Source organism: Sus scrofa, chromosome 7 (genome assembly GCF_054392235.1).
Source record: "Sus scrofa isolate SSC_HxYL_T2T_F1_AM1 chromosome 7, Sscrofa_HxYL_maternal_Yorkshire_Landrace_v2.0, whole genome shotgun sequence".
NCBI lineage: Eukaryota > Metazoa > Chordata > Mammalia > Artiodactyla > Suidae > Sus > Sus scrofa.
In genome coordinates this window covers 123,755,157-123,779,696 of record NC_139389.1, presented here as the reverse complement: position 1 = coordinate 123,779,696, position 24,540 = coordinate 123,755,157, and the positions used below count along the sequence as shown (strand labels likewise).

The window sequence follows — 24,540 nt, the reverse complement described above, 5'->3', positions numbered from 1 at the left end:
CTTTGAGTGGCTTAATCATAGGTGGATCTTAAAGAGAATTCTTCAAAGGTGAGAAAAGAGTTTATCAGTAATGCTTTACTTGCATTTCCATGTCATGCTTCTTCTCGTAACTGGTATGTTATTAGCCACGGACACTGATTTTCCTTTTTGTCAGTATCCTGCTCTATGAGACAGTGGAATAACTAAGAAATATCATTGTAGGTTTTTCTGCATTTAAGTAGTTTTGATGACTAAATGGAGTAGGTGGAAACTTTTATTATGAATATAATATAATCTCAATTTTTATTCAAAAATTTCACCACTAATCTTTCAGTTTCATTACCTTTTTAAGATAATTTTCTTCCCCGAAACTGCTTGGTATAATAGAAAAGCCTCATCAAATGTCTTTATGTGTCATGTCAGGTTTTCTTTGAAAGTGAAACTGAGAACTCTTCTGAAATTAATTTTTATATATTTTGAACTTGGAAAAATGCTCTTCATCCAAAACCTTGAGGGCCTTGTGGAATACTGGCCTCTGAAAGGTTTACTTTTTTTAAAAAAATTATTTTATTCAAGTATAGTTGATTTACAGAGTTGAGCTAATTTCTCCTGTAGAGTACAGTGATTCATTTATGCATAAATGTTCTTGAAAAGATGTACTTTTTGATCTTATACTTAATACATGTAATATTCATGAAAAAATTCTTTCACTTAGAGTATCAGTTTCTCTTTTCAGCTGTCTTGTTTCTTTTGATCTATTGCTGATCTCTTGATCAATTTCCTAAGCTAGAAACTTGGAAATAATTTTTGATTCTTCTATATTTTGACTTTTTTATTTCTTGTTTTTCAGAAAATCCTATGATTTTTCTTTCAAAATGACCATCAGACTTACCTCTTCTCTTCCTAGTGCCGTAGCTCATATTACCTTATGTGTGGATTGTTGTTAGGAATCTTTTTTTCAACTAGTCTGTCTTTTTGAAAATTCTGTCTTCCATTTTATGCTTTTTGTACACATTCAGTTGTAAGTAATATGCAGCCTCATTAAAATTCAACATTATTGTGCTGTTCTCTGGTTTGAGAACGTATAGTGCCTTTTTTCCTAGTTAATTATTCAAGTCCAAGTTCTTATCTTGCTTTCAGGCTTAGTTCTGTTTTCTCCTGTCTTTCTTCTCCAGTTGGCCCAATATGTCACCTGCTTTCTGGTCTGGTTGATTTTCTTTCACTCCCCTACAATTATGTGTACTTCCCGTTCTGTGAGGCCCTGCCTTATCTTGTCTCCCCATCTTAGTGCTCCTCCTCTTTGCTGCCTGTCGAAGTCCTGCCCAGTTGCTTCATTCTCTGAATCATGGCCCCAAAAGTCTTCGGTGGAGAACGTGGCAGTCAGTGGTTCTCTGAGTTTTTCTTCATATCCGCTGTTTCTCTTCTCGACCACACGCTCTTAAGATCATCCTTATTTCCAGCCTACATCCTTTCATAGCCCACAGCAGTATGAAGTATAATAACAGTCTGGCAAGTGTAGAGTTCATGCTTTTGTCCCTAGCATTATTCTTGAGCTTGATATTTCCAAGTTCAGGAAATATTTTTTGTTCATCTTTTAGAATTATTTTGTTTCATGATGAAATATGAATGTTTCTGGGAGTAAGGATTCTTTTTTATGTCACTCCTTACTTCTCTGCTGCCTTCCTTTTAACCGTTTTGTTTCCTTTGAGACATCTCTCCAAGATTAGAAGAAAGTCTTCAGATGTACCCACTGTGTGCATTATTAGTAATTCTGATGCTTAATGAGGTGGAGCATGCATTCTCTTGGAGTTTTCTTAATTCATCACACTTGATCTGTACTTCAGAAATCTTTTTGTCATAAGATAAATTTTGCCATGTAACTGTAAAACGTGTGGCTGAATGATTTCCTTTTCTAATTTTGGCGCATTGATAGTTGTAAAGTACTTGGATATCAAACATGGCTTAGAAGACTCAAGTTTGAATCTTGACATTGTCATTGTTCACTTGTGTTTCTTGGGTAAATCACATGAACTCTGTAAGTCCCTATTGGCCTAAGTTAATAACACCTATCTCACAGTGTTGTTATAACAGCAATGGAACCTTGAAACACATGTCAAAATGTGAAAAACATCAAAATGTCAAATGAAAAGATTGTTTTTCTTCCTCATTCTCTGTTTTCTTCTCAACTATTAAAACATTTTAGGTTCTGAACAACCTTATGTATGTTAGATTAATAGTCTTATGCTAAAATATGCATGAGTAATAACACATTTAGATTGCCTGACACATAGTAAATGCTGTATAAACCTTAGCTATTTATCTGTCTGAAAGGGAAGGAAGCCTAGCTTCTAAAAGGCTTGTATAATGTATTACCAATGTCTCAGATTAGCTTGATACATAAGTAAGTAAGAGTCACGTCTTAACAAATGTTTTATTGTAGAGCCTAAAATATGTCCAGCAGTAAATAAAGGCATAAAACCACCAAGGTATCTTCCAAGTTTCAGGCTGTTCCTTCTTTTTTTTTTTTTTTTTTTTTTTTTTTTTTTTTTTTTTTTTTTTTGTCTTTTTTTGTCTTTGTTGTTGTTGTTATTGTTGTTGTTGCTATTTCTTGGACCGCTCCCGCGGCATATGGAGGTTCCCAGGCTAGGGGTTGAATCGGAGCTGTAGCCACCGGCCTACGCCAGAGCCACAGCAACGCAGGATCCAAGCCGTGTCTGCAACCTACACCACAGCTCACGGCAACGCCGGATCGTTAACCCACTGAGCAAGGGCAGGGACCGAACCCGCAACCTCATGGTTCCTAGTCGGATTCGTTAACCACTGCGCCACGACGGGAACTCCAGGCTGTTCCTTCTTAATGTGTTCTCCACTCTGCAGCCAGAGAGGTCTTTCTTAAGTGCAAATTTGATCATATCACTTCTCTATTGAAAACTTAGCAGGGAGTTCCCATCGTGGCGCAGTGGTTAATGAATCTGACTAGGAACCATGAGGTTATGGGTTCGGTCCCTGCCCTTGCTCAGTGGGTTGACGATCCGGCGTTGCCGTGAGCTGTGGTGTAGGTTGCAGACGCGGCTCGGATCCCGAGTTGCTGTGGCTCTGGCGTAGGCCGGTGGCTACAGCTCCGATTGGACCCCTAGCCTGGGAACCTCCATATGCCGTGGGAGCGGCCTAAATAAATAGCAAAAAGACAACAACAACAACAAAAAAAAAAAACAGAAAAAAAAAAAAAAGAAAACTTAGCACAGGGAATTCTGCTAATACTCTGTAACAACCTATATGGGAAAAGGATCTGAAAAAGAATGACTGTGTGTGTGTGTGTGTATATATATATATATATAAAACTGAGTCACTTTGGTGTATACCTAAATAACACATTGTAAAGCAACTGTATTCCAATAAAATGAGTACCCTGTTTATAGCTATTTTTGATTTGTACTATTCCTTTTTTTGCCTTCCCTTGGTCTAGTGAGCATTATTTTGCTTCCATTTCTCTCTCTCTCCCTGTTGCTGCTCCCCCCGCAAAAAAACCCCGTGTGCTACAGGTTTCCAATAAACATATTTAAAATTAAAAATAAATAAAACCGTTCAGTTCATTCCCATTGCTTTTGGGATTCATTCATTCACATTTATTTATTAAGAAGCAAGTAATGTTTTGGGTGCTGGGGAAAGAGTAGTGAGCCTTTTATAGACTCGTAAGTTGAACAATATGATCTTCATTTAATGTTTGTTTCTGGGTTTATGAAATCTTCAAATGAGTGCTGGCAGAGTACAGAAATGCAAAGCGCCTTGCCTCCAATAATGTCTATGAGCAGCACCATTTGTGCCTTCCTCAGACCCTCATAAGAAGGTTACTTTTTCCTTATCATGTGACTTTTTTTTTTTTGCTGGGTAGGGTCATGTAATTAACAGCAGATCTTGCAAGCTGTTCTGTGGAAATACTATCAAGTAGAAAGACTGTTCTTGGGTTGTTTACCCTGGTCTTGAGTGCCATCCTTGAAATGTTAACTCTGGTAGTTCTTTGTTCATTGGACCCAGACTCTATGAAAATCATCCCCAACAGGACAGCCTTTTATTTATTTTTAAAAAATTTTAAAAGACTTTTTTTCTATTATAGTTGATTTACAGTGTTCTGTCAGTTTCTGCTGTACAGCAAAGTGACGCAGTCTTACATACACTATATATACATTCATTTTCTCACATTATCCTCCATCGTGTTCCATCACAAGTGACTGGATATAGTTCCCTGTGCTATACAGCAGGATCTCATCACTTACCCACTCCAAATGCAATAGTTTGCATCTACTAACCCCAAACTCCCAGTCTTTTAAATATAGATGTATATATTTTTATTTTTTTTTCCTGCAGACTTTTCAGAAACATCTCATTTATAAAATAAGATGCATTTCTTTTTTCTCCTGGTTTATTTGCAACTAGGTGGGGCTAAGAATTGCACTAGGCAACTTAAAAAGACACAGGTGCTTTTTGGCAATAGGAATGAAGGGGAATAAAAATTGGTTGAGTTATGTAAAGACTGTTTTTAAAAAGTATGATGACTTAGTCATCATTTGTCATGTAGTTCTCTTAGGCGTTTGGAAAGTATCCCTATTAAAATAGTCCTGTTAAAAGCATGTATTCATTAAATTGTCAAAATCGTCATTCAAAAAGTTTATAGTTTTGCATCTGTGTGTACCCACTATACCGTATGCTTCAGTGTAAGCCTACAGTGTTTAAGGAAATATTAGCGGTTAAATGTTTGTGATGTTTTATGACCACAACCCAAAGATGATTCCATTTGAAGATGTTGGTTGACATTGTCTCTCTAGTGTAAATACAGTTTGACTTATTACTAATAATGTTGTAGGTCATGTTTGCTGGGAGTAAACCATCCTGGGACAGGAATTTGGGTGTACTTGATTTATTGCAGAAATAAGTCAAGGAGAGAGGGAGGGGAGAGAGTAGCAAGGCAGAGGAAGAGCCTGAGCAACCTGTGGTCTAAGCTGGGGTCTAGATTCAGCCTCAACCTTGTGAAGTTTTGGAGCAGGAGTGAGGAGGCAAGCCTTTGTCCCCAAAAGCTTGTTTGTTGACATAAACAAAGAATTATTCATGAATTTCCTTGTTTTCCTGAATTTTCCTTTTAGTAAGATCCTCTGGTAGTCCCATTCCATGGGTAGTCAGTTCAAGTCTAGACCTCACAGGAGGACATGGTTTCCTTGGCTGCTTTTTCTTCGTTCCTGCTGGACCACAATCTTTAGTTTTCAAGTCATTTGGGACCAGGGGTAAGAAATGGCTTGTGGGTTATAAGAGTCATGCATATGGAGTTAGTCAGGATTTGGCCACAGCCACATACACACAAGCAGTTATTAACTGGCTTAATGCATGTGGTGTTTTAGTGCTTTCTCTGAAACGAAAAGTTACTAATCCATATGTAACCCTATTATGTTCATAGCAGCACTGTTTACAGTAGCCTCGACATGGAGACAACCTAAATGTCCATTGACAGACGAATGGATTAAGAAGATGCAACACACGCACGCACGCACGCACGCACACACACACTCATTGGAATATTACTCAGCCATAAAAAGAATGAAATAATGTCATTTGTAGCAACATGGATGGACCTAGAGATTATCATACTAGATAATCTCTAGAGATTTCATATCAGAAAGATATGAGATTTCTCATAGCTTTCTAGAGATTGCATATTAGAGAGAGAAAGACAAATACCATATGATATCACTTATATGTGGAATCTAAAATATGACACAGGAGTTCCCGTCGTGGCGCAGTGGTTAACGAATCCGACTAGGAACCATGAGGTTGCGGGTTCGGTCCCTGCCCTTGCTCAGTGGGTTAACAATCCGGCGTTGCCGTGAGCTGTGGTGTAGGTCGCAGACGCAGCTCGGATCCCGCGTTGCTGTGGCTCTGGCGTAGGCCGGTGGCTATAGCTCCGATTCAACCCCTGGCCTGGGAACCTCCATATGCTGCGGGAGCGGCCCAAGAAATAGCAACAACAGCAACAACAACAACAGACAAAAAGACAAAAGACAAAATAAATAAATAAATAAATAAATAAAATATGACACAAATAAACACATCTTTGAAAAAGAAACAGACTCAAAAATATAGAAACAGAATTGTGGCTGCCAGTGGGGAGGGAAGGATTGGGAGTTTGAGATTAGCAGATGCAAAGATTGTATATAGGATGGGTAAACAATAAAGTCCTACTGTGTAGCATAAGGAACTATATTTAACATCCCGTGATAAACCATGATGGAAAAGAATATGAAATGAATATATATGTATAACTGAACCACTTTGCTGTACAGCAGAAATGAATACATTATAAATCAACTATAATAAAAATTTTTTGTGTTGATCGAGAAGATATACAATGTCTTTAATTATTCAAACTAATATAGTATGCATAAATGGAATCAGTAGAGTCATTCCTGTAACTATTTTTTTTGTTTTCAATCTTTTTATATATTAATTTTTTTTTTTTAGAAGCTATCACCATCCATGATAAGATATACTGGTTTGTGGTCCTAATTCAGTTGCATACTTGTTTTTGACCATTTAAAGTAGTTAAGCAAATGAATTAAATGGCCCTGGTTAGTGTACAGACTAAAACTGGATTAAATCTAGAATGCTGGCACTTTTATTAAGTCTCTTGCAGATCCTCTTTGTTATATATCTTCTAGAGAGGATGTAAATGTTTATGCCTAAAACAAATGGCCTGTCTCTTTAATAAAAATTACTGCCTATGATTTCATGTGCTTTTACTATGTCTCTTGTTTGCCTTTAGCATCTGTTTATTTAATCAAGCGTGTTTCAAGTTCATAGCTTTTCCTTGTAAAATAATCTATTTTAGTCAGTCTACCTCATTAATCTTAGACATTTTCTTTTTGATTTTACAAATCCTAGCAACAGTGGCTGACTTTTAAAAATGGTCGCTTAAATGGCTCAATTTCTCCCCTTTTATTTTAAAGTTATGTTGCAATAATTTGTTTTATAAATATGCATTTTTTTAATATTTGGAATTTAGTGTTCAGTTATCATGTTAAGGAATTTAGGATTCAGTGCTTCTGTTTGAAAAACATGTAAAATCAAGTGCATTTTATTTTAAATCTTCAAATTTGAAAATTTTCTATTTTCTAAAAGAGATTTAAGGGCAATTTCAAAGACAGAAAAAAAATAGGGAACCTAAAAAAACAAACAAACAAAAAAACCCCAAACAAATGAAAACAGTAAAAGCCAGATAGCAGGGAAGTGAAATAGAATTATAGAAATCTGGTCTGAGATAGCCATTGTAATCGGGTCCTAAGTTTAACTCTGAGGTTACCAAGAGAGATGTGTAAAGAGAAAATTCTTTGATTTTTTTTAAAGGAAAGGCATATAAATTCATCTAGAGCAGTGGCTTTCAAGTGTTTTTGACTATTACCTATAGGATAAAAGAGGTACATTTTTGTATTGCAGTTCAGTATGTGTATTTATGTGTATAGACATTTAGAGATACACACACACACACTTTTTTGCACTAACACTTATGTAATGTTTGTTGTCTGCCATGCCCTGTTCTAGATCCTTACATTAATTAATTTAATCCCCAGACCATATGATGTAAGAAGTATTATTGTCCCTACTGATGAAGCTGAGACACAGTTGTGTTAACTGTTTTGCCCAAGGTAACACAGCTAATAAACAGCACATCTAGGCTTCAGAGCCATGCAGTCAAGCAGCAGTCTGTTCTTAACCATTGTTCTGTGCTGCTCTTTTTCTCTCCCGCGCTTAGATTTGTTTACATTCACATCATACCCACACATGTGCATGTGTATAAAGAGGAAACAGGAGTTTTGTGAAATGCTTTTAGTATATTCAATTCCTTTTTAGTTTTTAAGTTTTTTTTTTTTTTTTTTTTTTTTTTTGTCTTTTTGCTGTTGTTGTTGTTGTTGCTATTTCTTGGGCCGCTCCCACGGCATATGGAGGTTCCCAGGCTAGGGGTCCAATCGGAGCTGTAGCCACCGGCCTACGCCAGAGCCACAGCAACGCGGGATCCGAGCCGTGTCTGCAACCTACACCACAGCTCACGGCAACGCCAGATGTTAACCCACTGAGCAAGGGCAGGGACCGAACCCGCAACCTCATGGTTCCTAGTCGGATTCGTTAACCACTGCGCCACGACGGGAACTCCTAGTTTTTAAGTTTTAAGAGGCTGTTTGGACCCACTTAATTGATGTCATCGTTCACTAATGAGTCTCCGCCCACAGTTGGAAAAAATTGGTCTAGAGAGACTTTTAACAAGTGCTGAAGTTATCAAATGGCTCTTTTATTATGGTCGGTAAATGATGTCAGGAGACTAGCGTCTTTGACAAAAGATATGGAGCTACTCTTGAAAAAACATAACTTTATTGATGTAATCTCTTTAGTAAGTGGCGCACAGAGGACTAAACCTCAATTTATCGCAGTGTGTTTCTGGATGGAACTTGTTACTGCTGTGGCCCAAGTGGGGTGCTTTCTCTTGAAACACAGGGTAGATTTTAGAGAACTACAGGGATGAACAGTAATATTTCCTTTCAATTCTGAGGTCTAATTAATCAGATATTTCAGATGAGTCTTTAAGGGTGCCAAATTACGGTTAGTCCGCTTCACCATTGAACCCCCTGAGTGTTTGCCTTTTGGGCATTGATTATGCTGCAGTCACAGTGAAATGAAGCTGCTGTTGCTGAGAATCCGTTCAGTGACGGTGGTCTTACCGGGGCTTGATACATACCACCCTCGAGGTACTTACCACGTCCACGTGGCTGGCCTGTTAACAAGGATGCCAGTTCCAAGAGCAGGACCAGTGAGCTTTCGCGTTCTAATAGAGTATTTAGGTTCCATTCCTCATGCTGCCGACGTGGGCGAATGAAGTTTCCAGGGGAAGATGGAGCGGAAGGCCAGTGGATGGACTATCAGCGCCCTGGACATGTCCCATGTGGCAAAATCGAACTCTTTCCTCTAGTGAGATTACATATGAGAAAGCGAGGTGGGCAGGCATTGTAATCAGTTCTTATGTTGTTGTGGCAGATGACAAAGCAGTGGCCATTTATAGATGTTAAGATATCTTCCTTTTCCGGAGTTCCTGTTGTGCAGCAGAAATGAATCTGCCTAGCAGGTTCAATCCCTGGCTAGTGGGTTCAGTCCCTGGCCTTGCTCAGTGGGTTAAAGTTCCAGTGTAGATGGCAAATGCAGCTCGGATCTGCGCATTGCTGCGGCTGTGGCGTAAGCCGGCAACTGTAGCTCCAATTTGACCCCTAGCCTGGGAACGCCCATATGCCACGGGTGCGGCTCTAAAAAGCAATATCTTCCTTTTCTGCAGTGGTGGCAGCTGAGTTTCCTGAGCTCACTTTTCACTTCGTGTGTTGTCAGGAATCATTTAATACCCAACTTAAAAGTGAAAGCCCATTGTTCCTTCTGCAGAGGGAAAGAGTCAGCAAGCTCCAGCTCTGTTCTCTGGATCTGCATTGTGAGTTTCTTTTTCTCCTTCTCTTCTTCCACTGCTTCTCCTTCTTTCTTCCCCTTCTTCTTCCTCCTCTTGTTCTTCTTCTTCCACATCTGCTGCATACGGAAGTTCCTTCCATGTTCTTATTGTGCCTTCTTTTTTAGTTTTGTTTTGTTTTCTTTTCTTTAGGGCCACACCCACACCATATGGAAGTTCCCAGGCTAGGAGTCAAATCAGAGCTGCAGCTGCCAGCCTGCACCACAGCCACAGCAATGCCAGATCCGAGCCACATCTGCAACCTACACCATAGCTTGTAGCAATGCTGGATCCTTAACCCACTGAGCAGGGCCAAGGATCGAACCTGCATCTTCATGGATACTAGTTGAGTTCATTACCACTGAGCCACAATGAGAACTCTGTGTGTTTCTTTTCCAAAAGACCCACCTTCAACCTTAGATCAGCACTTCAGCTGAGAAGAGGGTCCTTGGCTATATGCTGTAGAGCTCTTTCTGTGCTTGCTAACATGTTCACTTCTTTTCATGCACTCAGTGTTCTTTGAGTTTCCATCGTGTGCCAGCCCCAGAATGATTTGCTAAGGATACAAAGTGAGTAAAACCAGACATGGTCCATGGTTTTGTGGAAATTATAGTCCAGTAAAAGCTACACAATAAAGCAGTCACACAAATAAATGAAAACTCGTGTTTCTGACAATTTCTATGGCAGGGCATGTGTGGTGTTATGAGAGTATCAAGTTAGAGGAACTGTACTAGTCGGGGAAGTCAGGAGAGGCTGTGTGTCTGAAGGAGTGAGTGAACAGGATGGTGGGAAGATGGAAAGAGGTGGGTAGAAGCCAGATGATTTAGGTTGTAGTAAGCATTCGCCTTTTCTTAAGAGTACTTATGGCATTTTGAGCCACAAGGTTTATATTTTTATCAACAGTTTAGATGACAACCCCAAAGGTATGTTTACCAGACTGAGAATGAAAGCAAGCTGGGAGGCATAGCTGGTATGGTTGATGGCAGGTCACCCTTTAACAAGATTCCAGTATTCTGGAAGGGTGAGTGAGGATTGAATTCCAGCAGCACTGAATGTGATTCTTTAGTTAGTGGACTTTCTCTCATATGTCAAGATTGGTACCTGTGGTTAATCAAAAAAAGTTGGTTAAAGTGGAAAATCATTTTTAAAGGATATATAAATATGTGCTTTGAACGTATTGCTTGTCACTTAAAACAGATAAACATATCTTCACTTTCCAGCCTTTGCTTGTCGGCACAAGACTCTTTTGAGAGTGGGTTCTTAAACAGGGGTTTGTTTTGCATAAAACCACACTTGTAATGCATCATCTAGAATTAAGTTTCCGATCCTTTACAGTGGAGTGAGAACCAGACACGTTTGAAGTGATCTGAGTATAAAATCCTTTTAGAGTTTCACAATTTTCCCCCTAGCCTTTTATAGTTGTTTCACCTACACCTAATTCTTCAGCAGTTCTTTTTGACGGTAAGTTTCTTGCCTTTATCAAATTCTTCCAAAGCTTTCAACCTCATTTTTCTCCTTTCACATTTACATTTCAGTGGTTTATGTAATGTATAGTTAAATTATATAAGAATAACGTATACCCCAGGCACACACAAGTAAGGCAGTATAAGAGGCTAGTGTGAAGCAGAAAGCTGAACTGTATGGGGACAGCGGTACACAGGGGAACTGGTTATGGGCATCAGTGTGGGGTGCTGTATTTTACAGGAGGGGCCTACCAGTTAGTGGAAGTCATTAAGAGAGTTTCTGCCATATTTTTTAAAGCAGTTGTGTGTTTGTTTGTTTGTTTGTTTGTTTGTTTTAGGGCCACACCTGCAGCATATGGAGGTTCCCAGGCTAGGAGTCTAATGGGAGGTACAGCTGCCAGCCTATGTCACAGCCACAGCCACACCAGATTTGAGCCGTGTCTGCAGTCTACACTACAGCTCACAGCAATGCCGGATCCTTAACCCACTGAGCGAGGCCAGGGATTGAACCTACAACCTCATGGTTCCAGTCGGATGTGTTTCCACTGTGCCACAACGGGAACTCCCTAAGCAATCCTTTAAGTACAGTAGTTTACGCCCCACGTTCAGTATGAACCTAAAGTGTGGCATGGCTGGTAGGCAGCGTGTACAGTGTATACAGTTTTAAGCAGCATTAATAATTGTTTGAGTGGCAGAAAACAGTGATCCCACAGTGGTTGAGCATTCGGACCCTAGAGGGAGCTGCCTGTCCTGAGTAAGTGCTCTACTGAAGGAATTAAACCAGAGACTTTCTAGTTCTTAATCTTTTTCTCCAGGATAACACATGTAAATATACACAGATTTTCCTTGCTTTTGGTTATATGGCATTGAAAATCGATTGTTTTTACAGACTGTAAGACATATTTTTAAACAAATTACTCTTATCATTTTCATGCAAAGATTAAAGGCTACTTCCTAAAAATTTTTAAGGAATTCTGATTTTACAAATGAAATAAAAAGATCAGTTTAATTATGCTCAAAATAACTTTCAGCAAGAAGGCTGCTTTTGTTTAGCTTGAAAAAGTAGTCAAAACTGTTCATGGGCTTTTGACGTGACAGTATGACTGTCATCTTGCTTTAAAACTCTCAGTCCATTTTAATTTTTCTTTATTGTGACAGCAAGTGCTAAAAACCCAATTCATAATGATAATTGTGGCCAGTGGAATGAGAGCCACACCTGTGGAAAAGCACACTGAGACCTCGTCCAAGGCTGTTCTTTTCCTGAAGGTCCATCTTTCCCCTTGACATTGCATTTGGCTCATTTTACATTATTTCCTTCATCATCGAGTCATTGAGATCATTGTCAACAAAATTTGTCAACATTGTGCTGTCTGCTTCAGGTAGAATAGGATTGTTAAGACCACATTTCAGTTTGGATGGAAGTGACTTTTATAAGACATCTGTAGTTTTTGCCCTACGCTATGGAATTCTTCCTTCAGCCTTGGAGGAGCTTATGGGTTTGTCTTAATCCAGTTCTCTCTTCAGAAATGGAAGCCTGGCCATAAGAGCACACAGGTCTGTGGCAGCATCCAAAGCAGTGTCTGTAAGGCCTTAAATGGAAAGATTTACCTCGTTCATATGGTCACAGATGTTTGTCAGGCTAAACCAGGAATGACTCCTTCTTGTTACTTATTTTTAGAGTTCACTTTCCCTCAATCTCAAAATAAGTAGGACTTCAAGGGCTGCTAGACATGTCCTCCAGAAAACCAGTAAATTCCATGTCCTCTTTTGCTCCATTTCTTAAGAGAGTGTCTTGGAAAGGCCGTGACTCTGAAGAAATTGATAAGCTTCAGAGCAGTGCACAAGGCTTCTGTGAAGTTCACTAGGAGCGCATTGGAAGCCATTGCATGTGAACGCAGAAATGAGAGGGTCATGCTTGAAGCATGAAGCATGAAACTTATTAGTCTTTTTTACCCAAGCAGGAAACCCAGATGTGTTGCTAAATATCCATTTTAGGGGCTCCATCTGAGCAAGAAGGAATATGATTTGCCTCTTTGGGCCAAAAGAGTTTTCACCATTGGTAGCCTTCGCAGTGTCCAAAAGATGCTTTGAAAATAGAAATTCTTTAACATCAGCTTACGTAGTGGATGAAAGCCAGGAATTGGCTTCGCTACAAGGCCGTCAATCATTCGTCTTGTTGCAAACTAAAAGGAAAGAAAATTGCCACCAAGTCCAATTTCAGTGGCCCCTCTTGAAATACTGGAAACACGTAGGCGGTTCTGGACTGGATGGTGCTGTTCGACAGAAGGACGACTTCACTTTCTCCCTCTAATCTGCAAAGCAGCTCAGTCAGGGAAGGTGGCTCCTTCCAGGTCTTGGCCACAGTAAATGTGTTTTCTTCCCCCTTTGCAGTGTGATAAGCAGCCTTATGGGTGCTTCAAAAAATGAGACTATTTAGAGGCAACTCTGTTTTCGTTAAGCAGCCCACTCATGAGCAAGATCTTGTTTGTCTGAAAGACTTGTTTGGAACGTGGTAAGGCACTCCGTGAATTTTATTGACATAAGCATCTCTTGGTGCTTGCCTTATAATAGAAGTACTGTAGCTTGGGTTAATCATTGCAGTTATAAAAGTAAAAACAAAAGATTTGTGAGCTTCATCATACTTTTTCCCCTGACATTTACCTGATAGATAAAAATAGTGGTAAGGGCAGGGTATGTAGTCTTTAGCTTATATTACGGAAGACTTCTAGATATCATCAAATGGCAAGGAGGATGGTTTTATTATTTGACCAAACAGTGTATAACATGGCAAGAAAGGAAAAGTTTGTATTATTTGACCCCACACATTAACATCTTATTCTCCCTCACATTTATTTGGGGTAAAAAATGACATTTTTTGAAGTAACAGGGAAAAGAGTCAACGAAAAAAGTATTTACAAAATCAGAGCACATCAAGGGAGTCTTCTAGTGATACAAGGTTTTAAAGTCATTTACTTTTACTTATTTATTTATTTTCTTTGTACGGCTACACCTGTGGCATATGGAAGTTCCTGGGCTAGGGCTTGAATCAGAGCTGCCGCTGCACGCTTACAGCACAGCCACAGCAATGTAGGATCTGAGCCACATCCATGGCCTACCCTGAAGTTTGCAGCAACGCCGAATTCTTGGCCCACTGATCGAGGCCAGGGATCAAACCTGCATCGTCATGGACAATGTGTTGTATTCTTAACCCACTGAGCCACAGTGGAAACTCCCTAAAGTCATTTACTTTTAGATTGATTTAAGGAATAAGGAACTTTTGCTTCCATGAGATGACATGATGATATTTTAAAATATTTTTAAGTTATTCTTTTTTGTAAGTCCAGAAGGTATAGAAGGACTGACAGGTGAATGTTAATGGAAAGGCTTGTTCCTACTCAAGGTAGGGAACATTAATATTTAGATCCCCATCAATAAAATGGGCCGCTTTACAGAACCTTGTCCTCTTGAAAGTAGTAGCGCTGTGTCTGTTCTGCCATTACAACAACGCCTCCCCTATGTGGTGACACATGTTTGATGTCTGATTCCTTGTTTACTTGCCTATGGGATTATTCTCCAATGCGAGGGTGGGCGCAGGAGTCAGACCCCTGGGGCAGGTGTGACCTTGGACAAGCGACCCACCTCTTCTACGCTCCAGTTTCCTCTTCTGGAAAGTAGAGGTCATTCTCCCCCCTTCCGCAGTGGGATGTTATAAGAATCAAATGAGTTAATCTATGTCTAAAGTGCCTGACATTACTCAGCTCTTAGCTGCTCACACCCTGTGGTCTGTCTGCCACAGGGTCAGCACTGGGGCTGAAAGACACACATGAGCGCTCGGAAGAAGCTCATGGCCATCCTTCGATGATGCTGTAGAAAGATTTTACTGGTCGGAGATTGATGGATGGCATAGTTTCTAAGGAGATGGGATTCTCAGAAAACAGGAACTCAGAGCAGGTGCCACGTGACTGCAGGAGACGCAAAAATTCCATATGTGTAGAGGACTAGACTTTCTCCCGAGTTTATATAGCGCCTCACTCTGGGGAAGGAACACTTCATTAGCATGTTGTCCAGCTTCATTCCTCTGCTTCTGAATGGATTCACTTTTTTTCATTTTTATGCTTTAGGCTAATTTGTTAGTTTCTAAAAGTTGTCATTGTCTTTTTTGGTTCACTTCCACCTTGCTAAAATCTCAATCTGTAGTTGTGTTATTTACCGTGAGATAAGACACAAACTTTTTGTGAAGCCTTTTCTGTATTCCAGAATGTGTTCAGTGTGCTTTTGGGGTTGATTTTATTAAGATCCAGGACATCCAATTTCTAGTATTCATGAAGAATCTGTCTCTCTTTTAAAAAAAAAAAATCGTTTATGGTTAAGTGTGTGGTCCCTGGAATCATGCTGCTTGCATTTGAATCAGTTCTACCACTTTTTACCCAAATCTCCTGGCCAGTTCCTAAAGTATTGTGAACCTGTTTCCTCATCTGCAAAATGGCATTACTAAAAGTACCAACTTGATTGGCTATTCTGAGGATTCCGTGAATCAACACGTGCAATTTGTGGAGCACAGAGCCTGCGTAGCCAGTGGTTACTTAGGTGTTACTTCTCTCCTTCCTCACGAGTATCAGTACCATTGTATATCAAGCGGCAGCACTAATTTCCTTCCTGAAGTACTGAACTGAATAACATCAGAGTCCAAGAACCCTTCTCTTAAAGCCGTCTTCTTCCAGGGGGTGGATTAGTATAGAATTATGTGCTCAATACTGGGCTGTGGGCCGAGTCTGTGGAAGCTGGGGTCTGGGTCAGGACCCAGCCATACTCCAGAACCGTCTGATGCAAGCTCTTAACTTCAGAAGTGGGCCTGGGCTCAGCCATCCCAGGAGGTGTTTGCCTTTGGAAAAGGGAAGAGGCTTTATACCTCGTGGGGATGAATTGGGACCTACCCCTCCTCTCAGTGTTTTGACCTGCCTTCCTCCTCCGCCTTCCTCCCACTCTTGCTGTTCTCGCCCCCGTTTTCTAGGAAAGTAAGCACAGATTCCTGCTCTGGGCACAGTATCCATACGGCATATGACCCCAATGCCTTCACCTTGGGGAGCGGCACTGTACACAGGATTTGCCTGATTTAGCTTGTTGCTGAAACTCGGCCTCTGTCCGCTGTTGCCTAAGAGAAATGCAGAGACAAGAGTTTTGGGTGAAGGAGAAAAAGATAGCTTTCTTGCTTTGCCAGGCAAAGGAGGCCCCAACACGCCAATGCCTTAAAGACCATGCCCTCTTTGGAAGGGATTAGGAGGTGGTTTTATAGTTTGGGGAGTGGGAGATAGGGTCGCAGATAAGAATCAGGGTAGAGGCAAGCTTGCATTGTTCTCAAAGCTGGTGTTCAGGGGTCTGGTGGTCTTCTTTCCAGGATAAAGGATGCTTCATTAACATCTTCCATTTGTCTGGGTGGGGGCTAGTTGAGCAGAAGAACTCAAAGATACTGTTATCTATATTCCTCGAGAATCCTGCCCCAAAGCTGCGCTATTGTCTCTTGAGGGCTTCTCCCTGGTCTTTGCATCCCCTCCCTTCCCTGATTAGTACCTGTTTGAACCTGTCCTTTGAAACTCAGGGAAGGTCATGGAGGCTGAATTTATTCCCTAAAAAAGGAGACATGGGGGACACAGAAAGTCCACGGGTTCTGCTTGGATTCAAGCCCTTTCTTAGGGAAAATGTGGCAACATGAATTACTGCCCAGAGATGTAGAGGGGCTTCTGTTGCTATTGCTTGCAGTTTAGTGTCTTTTACATCTGAAGGTCTCTCTTGTTTATGTAATGTCAGCTTATGTTGCTTTAGGCTTTTTAGACAAGTAGAGAGGTACTTGACTTAAATGTGCGAATGAGATTCTTGCTAAGAACTGTTTTCATTTGTTTACAACGGTAGCAAAACCTAGAGGTTTTCATCTGATGTCTAAAATGTCCTAGTTGTTCCAGAATTGGATTGTGGTTAATTGACCATAATAACAGCTAGTTTCCTACAGCTAAAAATACTGAGGGGAGAATAACAGTACAAGAGTGAAAGCATAACTTTGTCAGCAGCGGTTAGGTCTGTAAAAACTGAAGGTTAGACCCGGAAACATATCGGGCATAAAATTGGAGAAATCTATCAAAGAACTGTTGGAAACAGCTGTAAGGATCCTTTTCCATTCAAAGAATCTTCTTTTGTGCGTTGTTAACTTCTCAGCTTGCACGCAGTTACCGCTCTGCCTGTGTAGCCTTTTAACTCTTTTTATTTCTTTCATCTTCAGCTTATGGAAAAGTATTTCTGGTTCGTAAAATAAGTGGTCACGATGCCGGAAAGCTGTACGCCATGAAAGTTTTGAAAAAGGCAACCATAGTTCAAAAGGCCAAAACCACGGAGCACACGAGGACGGAACGACAGGTCCTGGAGCACATCCGACAGTCGCCGTTTTTGGTGACGCTGCACTATGCTTTCCAGACAGAAACCAAACTTCATCTCATTTTAGGTAAGTGTCCGTTGTCGTCAGACTGTGGACTTCTTACAGAAACGCGGGTCTTGAGTTGTAATGCACTCGGAGGGCGGCATGCTTCAGCCTGAGAAGAAGCGGAATCCTTTGACTTGCATTCTTCTCATCGTGGTGGCGTTCCCTCAAACATCATGATCGCCCTGGATTTGGGATGTCCCACCCTGAAGGAATTTACGTTCTTCTCGTCCACGCTCCTTTATTCATCTTAAACACTTGCGTCGCTAAGGTGCTATCTTCCATTCCAGTGTGAGGAGCTGAAAGGTGAAGTGGGCCCCACTTTCTGCTTTAGGGGTTCTTAGGAATATGCAGCTTTGGGACTACAAGTGGATATGGATGGAAATCAGTAACTGGGGAAAATAAAAAGGAAAGAAAGGATTTCTGTGCTTAGCGATGCTTTGCTTTTCTGGTGAAAAACCTGCGTTTAATGGAGATAACCCACTAACCAGTCAACCCCTCGATCACTCTCATTCTACCCACAGATACTTTCTGAATCCCTTCCTTTGCCAGATAGTCTTGGATCCTTGTGTATGGACTTTGAAACATCCTCTGGATATTCCCAGATTACTTTGCAGAAAACTTGTGCCATTTTCTGTTCCTACTAGAAGTAAATGGCAGTGCTTCTGGTGTTAAACTCTGCCACCGTATTTGTTCTGTTGCAATTTTCATCCCATTCTTCTTGGAATTTGCATTTATATAGTGCAGTCCCCTATTGATTGATCTATTCTGAGGCTTAGGTGAGATAGAATTTCACATAGGGCTCAGTAAGCTATTTCTTGAGTGCCTTCAGTATGCCAGCGCCATGCTGGGCATTACCCATAGTATCATAACCACCACACCTCCACCGGGGTCCCCTCATTTAGAGATGTTGAAGGTTCTGGAAGCTGCATTTCCTGCAGTCCCACACGTGGGATAAGCTTGAGAATGAAGTTGGAACTCAGGTCTGACTATTGGTGTTACAAACAGGTGTTTTAGTATATATGGAATAGTGTGAAATAGTGTGTATATATATTATGTGGCAGCATTATTGAATGCTCTCATTTTGGAAATTATACTTTTATTAATGATGCTTAAAATTGCATTCACTTTCGAGTAATGAAGTTACATGTTAGGCTCATTTTGCAGTGCTTGCCGTCAACCAGCCAGCCCGCGTCTTTGAAGTACACAGACCACAGTCTCTCCTGTCCCGTCAGAGTCCCTGCTCCCCACTAATGTCAACATCTGCTCATTGTTCCAGCCCTTCTTTCTGCCTCCTGTGGATGTCTGCTCAGCTGATTTTTAAGGGCATATTTACTGATTTTTAAGTGCATATTCCTTCCGTATTTTTACCCAGAAGGTTGTAGGGACAAAGCATTTCAACATAATGGTTTCAACATCTTTAGCAGGGAACCCTTCCATCAAGTGAAAACACAAACATTCAAATGGAAAACAAATGGAATAGAGTAGCACTGCTTGAATCTGAGCTTCAGGGCACCAGACCCTACAGTTTATTTCTGGTCTTCTCCCTCCCAGAATTGCCAGGAAGCTTCAGGGAGTCCATGAAGACTAGTTGAGAAATGATTCTTCTTTTGTCCAGGCATCTCTCTTTACAATAAACCAGCTCATAAAAGTAAATCACATGCCTGAGGTCGTACAGCTAGTGGAACCAGAAGCAGTAAGAACCCAGACTCCTGGCCCCTGTACCACCACACCACAGCTTTTGTCTCTCTCTTTCCTGCTTTCTGTTCTCTGACCATAACTGTACTCAGCCTTTTAAAAATTCTTTATTGTAAATGGTGTAGTTTTTGTAAATAATAGTTTAACTTATAAGTAGATGAGTGAAATAGCGTGTATTTGATTAAACAACAGTAGCCCTTGATAATGTTGCCTTTTTGTTGTTGATGCTCCATTATTTTTGCTCTTTGTTGGTGGCCCACAAACAAATAAATACAAACCAAGGCAAGAACACCTATCTCTTGCACCAGCTTAAGAGGAGAAAGTAGACTCGAGAGCGTATTCGTTCTTGGGAGAGGCCGTGCATTTGGAAAGGCCCTCCCCCTCCTCTCCACGCAGATAAGTTCACCTCATTCTCTGTGTGCATGTTGTGTAGCTGTTGTGAGACTTTTCAAAGGCAAAACTTTTCAGAAATCCAGCACATGATTTTGTTATGAACTGTTTTTTATTTTATTAAGACATAAATAATTACGTTCAGTTATTTTGTTTGCAGTGCTTAGAACACACACCAGGTCAGTTCTCCAGATGCCGTTCTCGTCTGCTAGGGCTGCCCTAACAAAATATCACAGACTGAGTGGTTTAAATAGCAGAACTTTCTTCTCTCCTTTTTTTTTTTTTTTTTTACAGTTCTGGCTCCTGGAAGTCCCAAACTGGGGTGCCAGCAGGCTGGGTTTCCCCTGAGGGCCGTAAGGAAAGGGTCTGTTCTAAGCCTTTCTCCTTGGCTTGCAGGTGGCTGCCCTCTTGCTGCCTTTTCACGTGGTCGTTCTGTGCAGTCACATCCCCGGTGTTGCTTTTTCGGTTCAAATTTCCTCTTCTTTTGTAATGACACCGGTCAGATGGGATTAGAGCCCACCCTAATTGCCTCATGTTTAATAACGTAATAAATTAATTGGCCCTAAACCCCAAAACAGTCACATTCTGAGGTATTGGGGGTTAAGACTTCAGTATATGAATCTGGGGGAGATGATTTCACCCATAAACTGTCTTTAAAGGCTTATTAACCAACTTTGGTTTTTGTGTACTGTCATAAGGTTAGAAAAAAGAATCTACGTGTCAAACTTCTCAGGATCCACCTGATCTTTTAGTCTGATGAATAAGTTAATACCATAGACCTTTTTAAAAATGTGCTCTTTTTAACAACTGCTTTGTTACTACAAAAGCATATATATGCACATAGGAAAACAAAAATAAGAAAAAAAAATATTTTCATTTCCTGGAGTTTCTTTTTTTTCTTTTCTTTTTTTTTTTTTTTTTTTTTTTTTTTGTCCTTTTGCTATTTCTTGGGCCGCTCCAGCAGCATATGGAGGTTCCCAGGCTAGGGGTGGAATCAGAGCTGTAGCCACCGGCCTACGCCAGAGCCACAGCAACTCGGGATCTGAGCCGCGTCTGCGACCTACACCGCAGCTCACGGCAACGCCGGATCATTAACCCACTGAGCAAGGGCAGGGACCGAACCCGCAACCTCATGGTTACTAGTCAGATTCGTTAACCACTGCACCACGACGGGAACTCCCGGAGTTTCTTATGCACATATCTCTCTATCCTTTTAGATCTGTCTGTGTGTCTGGATGCGTGTGTGTTTTATCAAAGTAATGTTGTCCTGTGTGTAGGATTTGTAACTAGCTTTTTTTTTCCCCCCAGTTAATGATGTCTACCTTTCCTGGTTAATAAATTTTCATTTCATTTAATATCCAGTGATACATGTTTTTTATTGCTGTATAACAAACCATTCTAAAATTTTATTGCTTAAACAGTGGTTTAATTTCTCATGATTCTATGGGTTGGCTGGGCAGATCCCTGCTGATTTAGCCTGGGCTTGTTCATCTGGTGGTCAGCTGGAGAGTTGGCCAGGCTTGAAGGGCTAAGATGCTTTCACTTATCTGAAAGTTGGTGCTGCTGTTGGCTGGGACACCGCTCTTTTCCTTTCATCCTCTGGTGTCGTAGACAGGCTTCTTCATTTCATGGACGTCTCAGGGTAACTCCCGAAGACAGCCAAGAGGCAAAGGCAGAGGTTGCAAGGCCTTCTGAGGCCAGCTCTGCAATTCACACAGCCTCACTTGTAACACAAGACCAGCCCAGATTGAATGAGTAGGGAACTAGGCATCACTTCTTCTTGTGTCTTTTTTTTTTTTTAAGATTTTCTTAATTGAGGTATAATTGACTTAAAGCAGTATATTAGTTGCAGGCGTGCACCCTGATGATTTGATATCTGTGTATATTGCAGAGTGATCACCACGGTAAGTCTAGCTAACACACACCCCCTTACGTAGTTACCAAATTTTTTTTGTCGTGATGAGATCGTTGAAGATTTCCCCCTTAGCAACTTTCAGATTTGCAGAGTCCAGTATTACTCATAATAGTCACCATGCTCTACGTTACATGCCCGTAACTTCTTAATTTTACAGCTGAAATTTGTGTCTTTTGACTCTACCCGTTTTGCCCAGCGCCCCAGCCCCTGCCTGTGGCAACCACCGGTCTGTTCTCTGTCTCTGAGCTTGGTGCGTTGGTTTGTTTTAGAATCCACTTATAAGTGACATCATGGATATTTGTCTTTGTCTGACTTATTTCACTTGGCATCATGCCCTCAAGGTGCACGTTTTGTCGCAAATGGCTGAATGATGTTCCGTCTTATATACATACATGCACACATACACACACCCCACATTTTCTTTCTTCATTCATTCATTCACACTGATGGACACTTAGGTTGTTAACGTATGTTGCCTGTTGTAATAAATGCTACAGTGAACATGGGGATGCCCGTATCTTTTCAAGTCAGTGTTTTTGTTTTCTTCAGGTAAATACCCAGAAGTGGAGTTGCAAGGTTGTGAAAGTTCTGTATTCGTTTTTTTAAGGAACCTCCATACTGTTTTCCATCATGGCTGCGCCAATTTACATTCCCACAAAAAGCACACCAGGTTCCCTTTGCTCCACATCCTCAATAGATTTCACTTCTTCACCACAGCTCACGGCCACGCCGGATCCTTAACCCACTGAGCAAGGCCAGGGATCGAACCCGCAACCTCATGGTTCCCAGTTGGATTTGCTTCTGCTGCGCCACGATGGGAACTCCTAGATTTCACTTCTTAATAATGTAACTACAAAGAATTCGTGGCCATCTACCACACAAGTTCATTCATGTCTCACTCGTTATCACATAATATCCTTTATAGCTGATTTGCCCAAACCAGGAACACTTCCATGGTTGTTCCATCCCTGAAGTTTCTTAGTCTGGAACATTCCCTTTTTATATCCTTGGCTTATTGGTCTGAAAAAGTATTTTGTAGTGTCTTTAGCTTATTTCTCTGCTGAATTCTGGCATCTGAGAACTTAGAGCTAAAGTCTGAATAGAGTGACATTAAGTGTTTTAGCAGGGACACACCATAGGTGATGTGGCATATTTCATATTATATCGCATCAGGAGAAATCTATTATCTGGTTGTTAGTAACACTAAGACTAAATTACAGAGATGACAATCTGATTCCTTTATAATAGAGTTATGTTTTTTCCCTTAGAAGTGAAAATAAAATCTGTGTGACGTTTTGACACTGTATGGTTTTAACATTTAACACTTCATAATTCTTTGCTTAAATCAGCTAGTTCATTATGAGTTGCAAAATAGTGATTTTTCTGAATTTGCCATTTCTTCTATATTTATTAGTCGGTGTTCTTTTGTAAAGTATGGCTTTCTCTCATCCACTTTAATTTTTGGTTACCCTAGGTATAGCTTCTAATGGAAAGGCAAGATACATTCCCTTTAATTGTCAGTATTCAAAGTAAGAAGTGAAAGAGCTAACTCCAGTTGTGCTGTGTTTTGAAGTCACCTGTCATCAGTCATAACCAGAGGTAGCCTGCTCTGTGTACCATTCTGACTTTTCTTCTTTTCACTTCACAGTGTATCCTAGGGTTTACTCTGTATCAGTTCATAAAGATCCTCCCCATTCTTTTTCATCCCTGCATAGTATTCCACTTCATTCCGTAGCATACCTAACCATAGCATATCTATGACTGGATCCTTGGGTCATTTCCAGCCTTTCATTTTGCTGAGTCAGGGTAGAACTTGCACATGTCATTTCCATTTGCTTAGGAAAAATAGGCTTGATTCCGGTAGGAAGATTGCTTGATCCATAATTTTTGTAATTTCCTGTGTATACCTTTCCATAGGGGTTGTACCATTTTACACTCCCAGCAGCACAGTATTAGAGTGCAGAGCATAAATTCTCAAATTTCTGGATATCTGCCATCTCATAGATGGGGAATCGTGTGTCGGTGTAGAGTTAATATGCAAATTTTAGTGCAGTTAAACATCTTTCAGTATGTTTAAAAGCTCATGTATCTCACAAATAGAGAATTGTCTATTTGTCCCCTTTGCCTATTTTTCTCTTCCCAATTTTCTAGGTGTTCTGAGAGATTAATCATTTGTGATAGAACCATGTAAAAATTTTAAGTTTATATGTAGTAGTATTTATTTAAAAATAATCTTTATGGCTTATGAATTTTAAGTCATGTTTAGAAAGATCTCCTCAACTGCTGAGGTTATAAAGGAATTCACCAGTGGTTGTTTTTTCAGTACTTGCACAGTTTTATTTTTTGCATGAAGAACATCCACATGGAGTTTTCTAAACACCATATGGTAAAAAGTCCAAGTTTACACTGACTTGAGGTGCTGCCTTTTTTATTTTTTAAATCCTCCTATATGTTCAGGTTGGTTGCAGGACTGACTGGCCAACTTGTTTGTGAGGTTGACTCATTACCACCGTTTTCGTTTACCAGAGTTTTACAGTATGTTTTAATATCTGGCAAGTCTAGACCCCTTCCCCCTTTATCTTTCATTTCTCTTATTTTTCAGAGCTTTTTGGAAGCGCATCATGTTTGCTTATTTTCAACATGAACTTGAGAATCAAATTGTCTGTTTTTTGAATTTTATTTTTGTTAGTTGATTTAGAGTGGTGTGTCCATTTCTGCTGTACAGCATAGTGATCCAGTCATACATATATTTGCATTCTTTTTTTCATACTATCTGGAGGGGAAAACTTGTTAGGGTTGGTTTTTTGTGGTGATTGTTTTAAATATAAAAAATAATTTAGGGAGAATTGACATTTTTTTGATATTGGTTATCCCTGTTCAAGAACATGGTATGTCTTCTCCTATGTTGGAAATCAAATCCTAACACTTTCAAGAGTGTTTTATCAATTTCCTCCTAACATCATTTCTTCCGTTAGTCTTAGGTATCCCATCCTCTGTTGCGGTTGTAAATGAAGCCTTCTCTTCCGCCACATCATCTAGCCAAGCGCTCTTAATTTTTGTACATTGATTTATCTCTTGCTTTCTCACTGTGTTTTCTTACCTTCCCGTG

The 24,540-nt window shown here is 40.3% G+C and overlaps 1 protein-coding gene across 12 annotated transcripts in view; it reads left to right on the top strand.

Moving 5' to 3' along the window:
• Positions 1–24,540, top strand: part of RPS6KA5 (ribosomal protein S6 kinase A5) — a 191,758-nt gene that overhangs the window by 64,148 nt on the left and 103,070 nt on the right. For all 12 annotated transcript variants that reach the window (XM_084970040.1, XM_084970035.1, XM_084970033.1 and 9 more), the window contains one exon: positions 17,234–17,452. Coding sequence is in view for 6 of the 12 variants with exons in the window: in XM_084970033.1 (XP_084826159.1) it covers positions 17,234–17,452 (219 nt within the window). In the remaining 6 variants the exon portion in view is untranslated. The remainder of the gene's footprint in view (positions 1–17,233; positions 17,453–24,540) is intronic.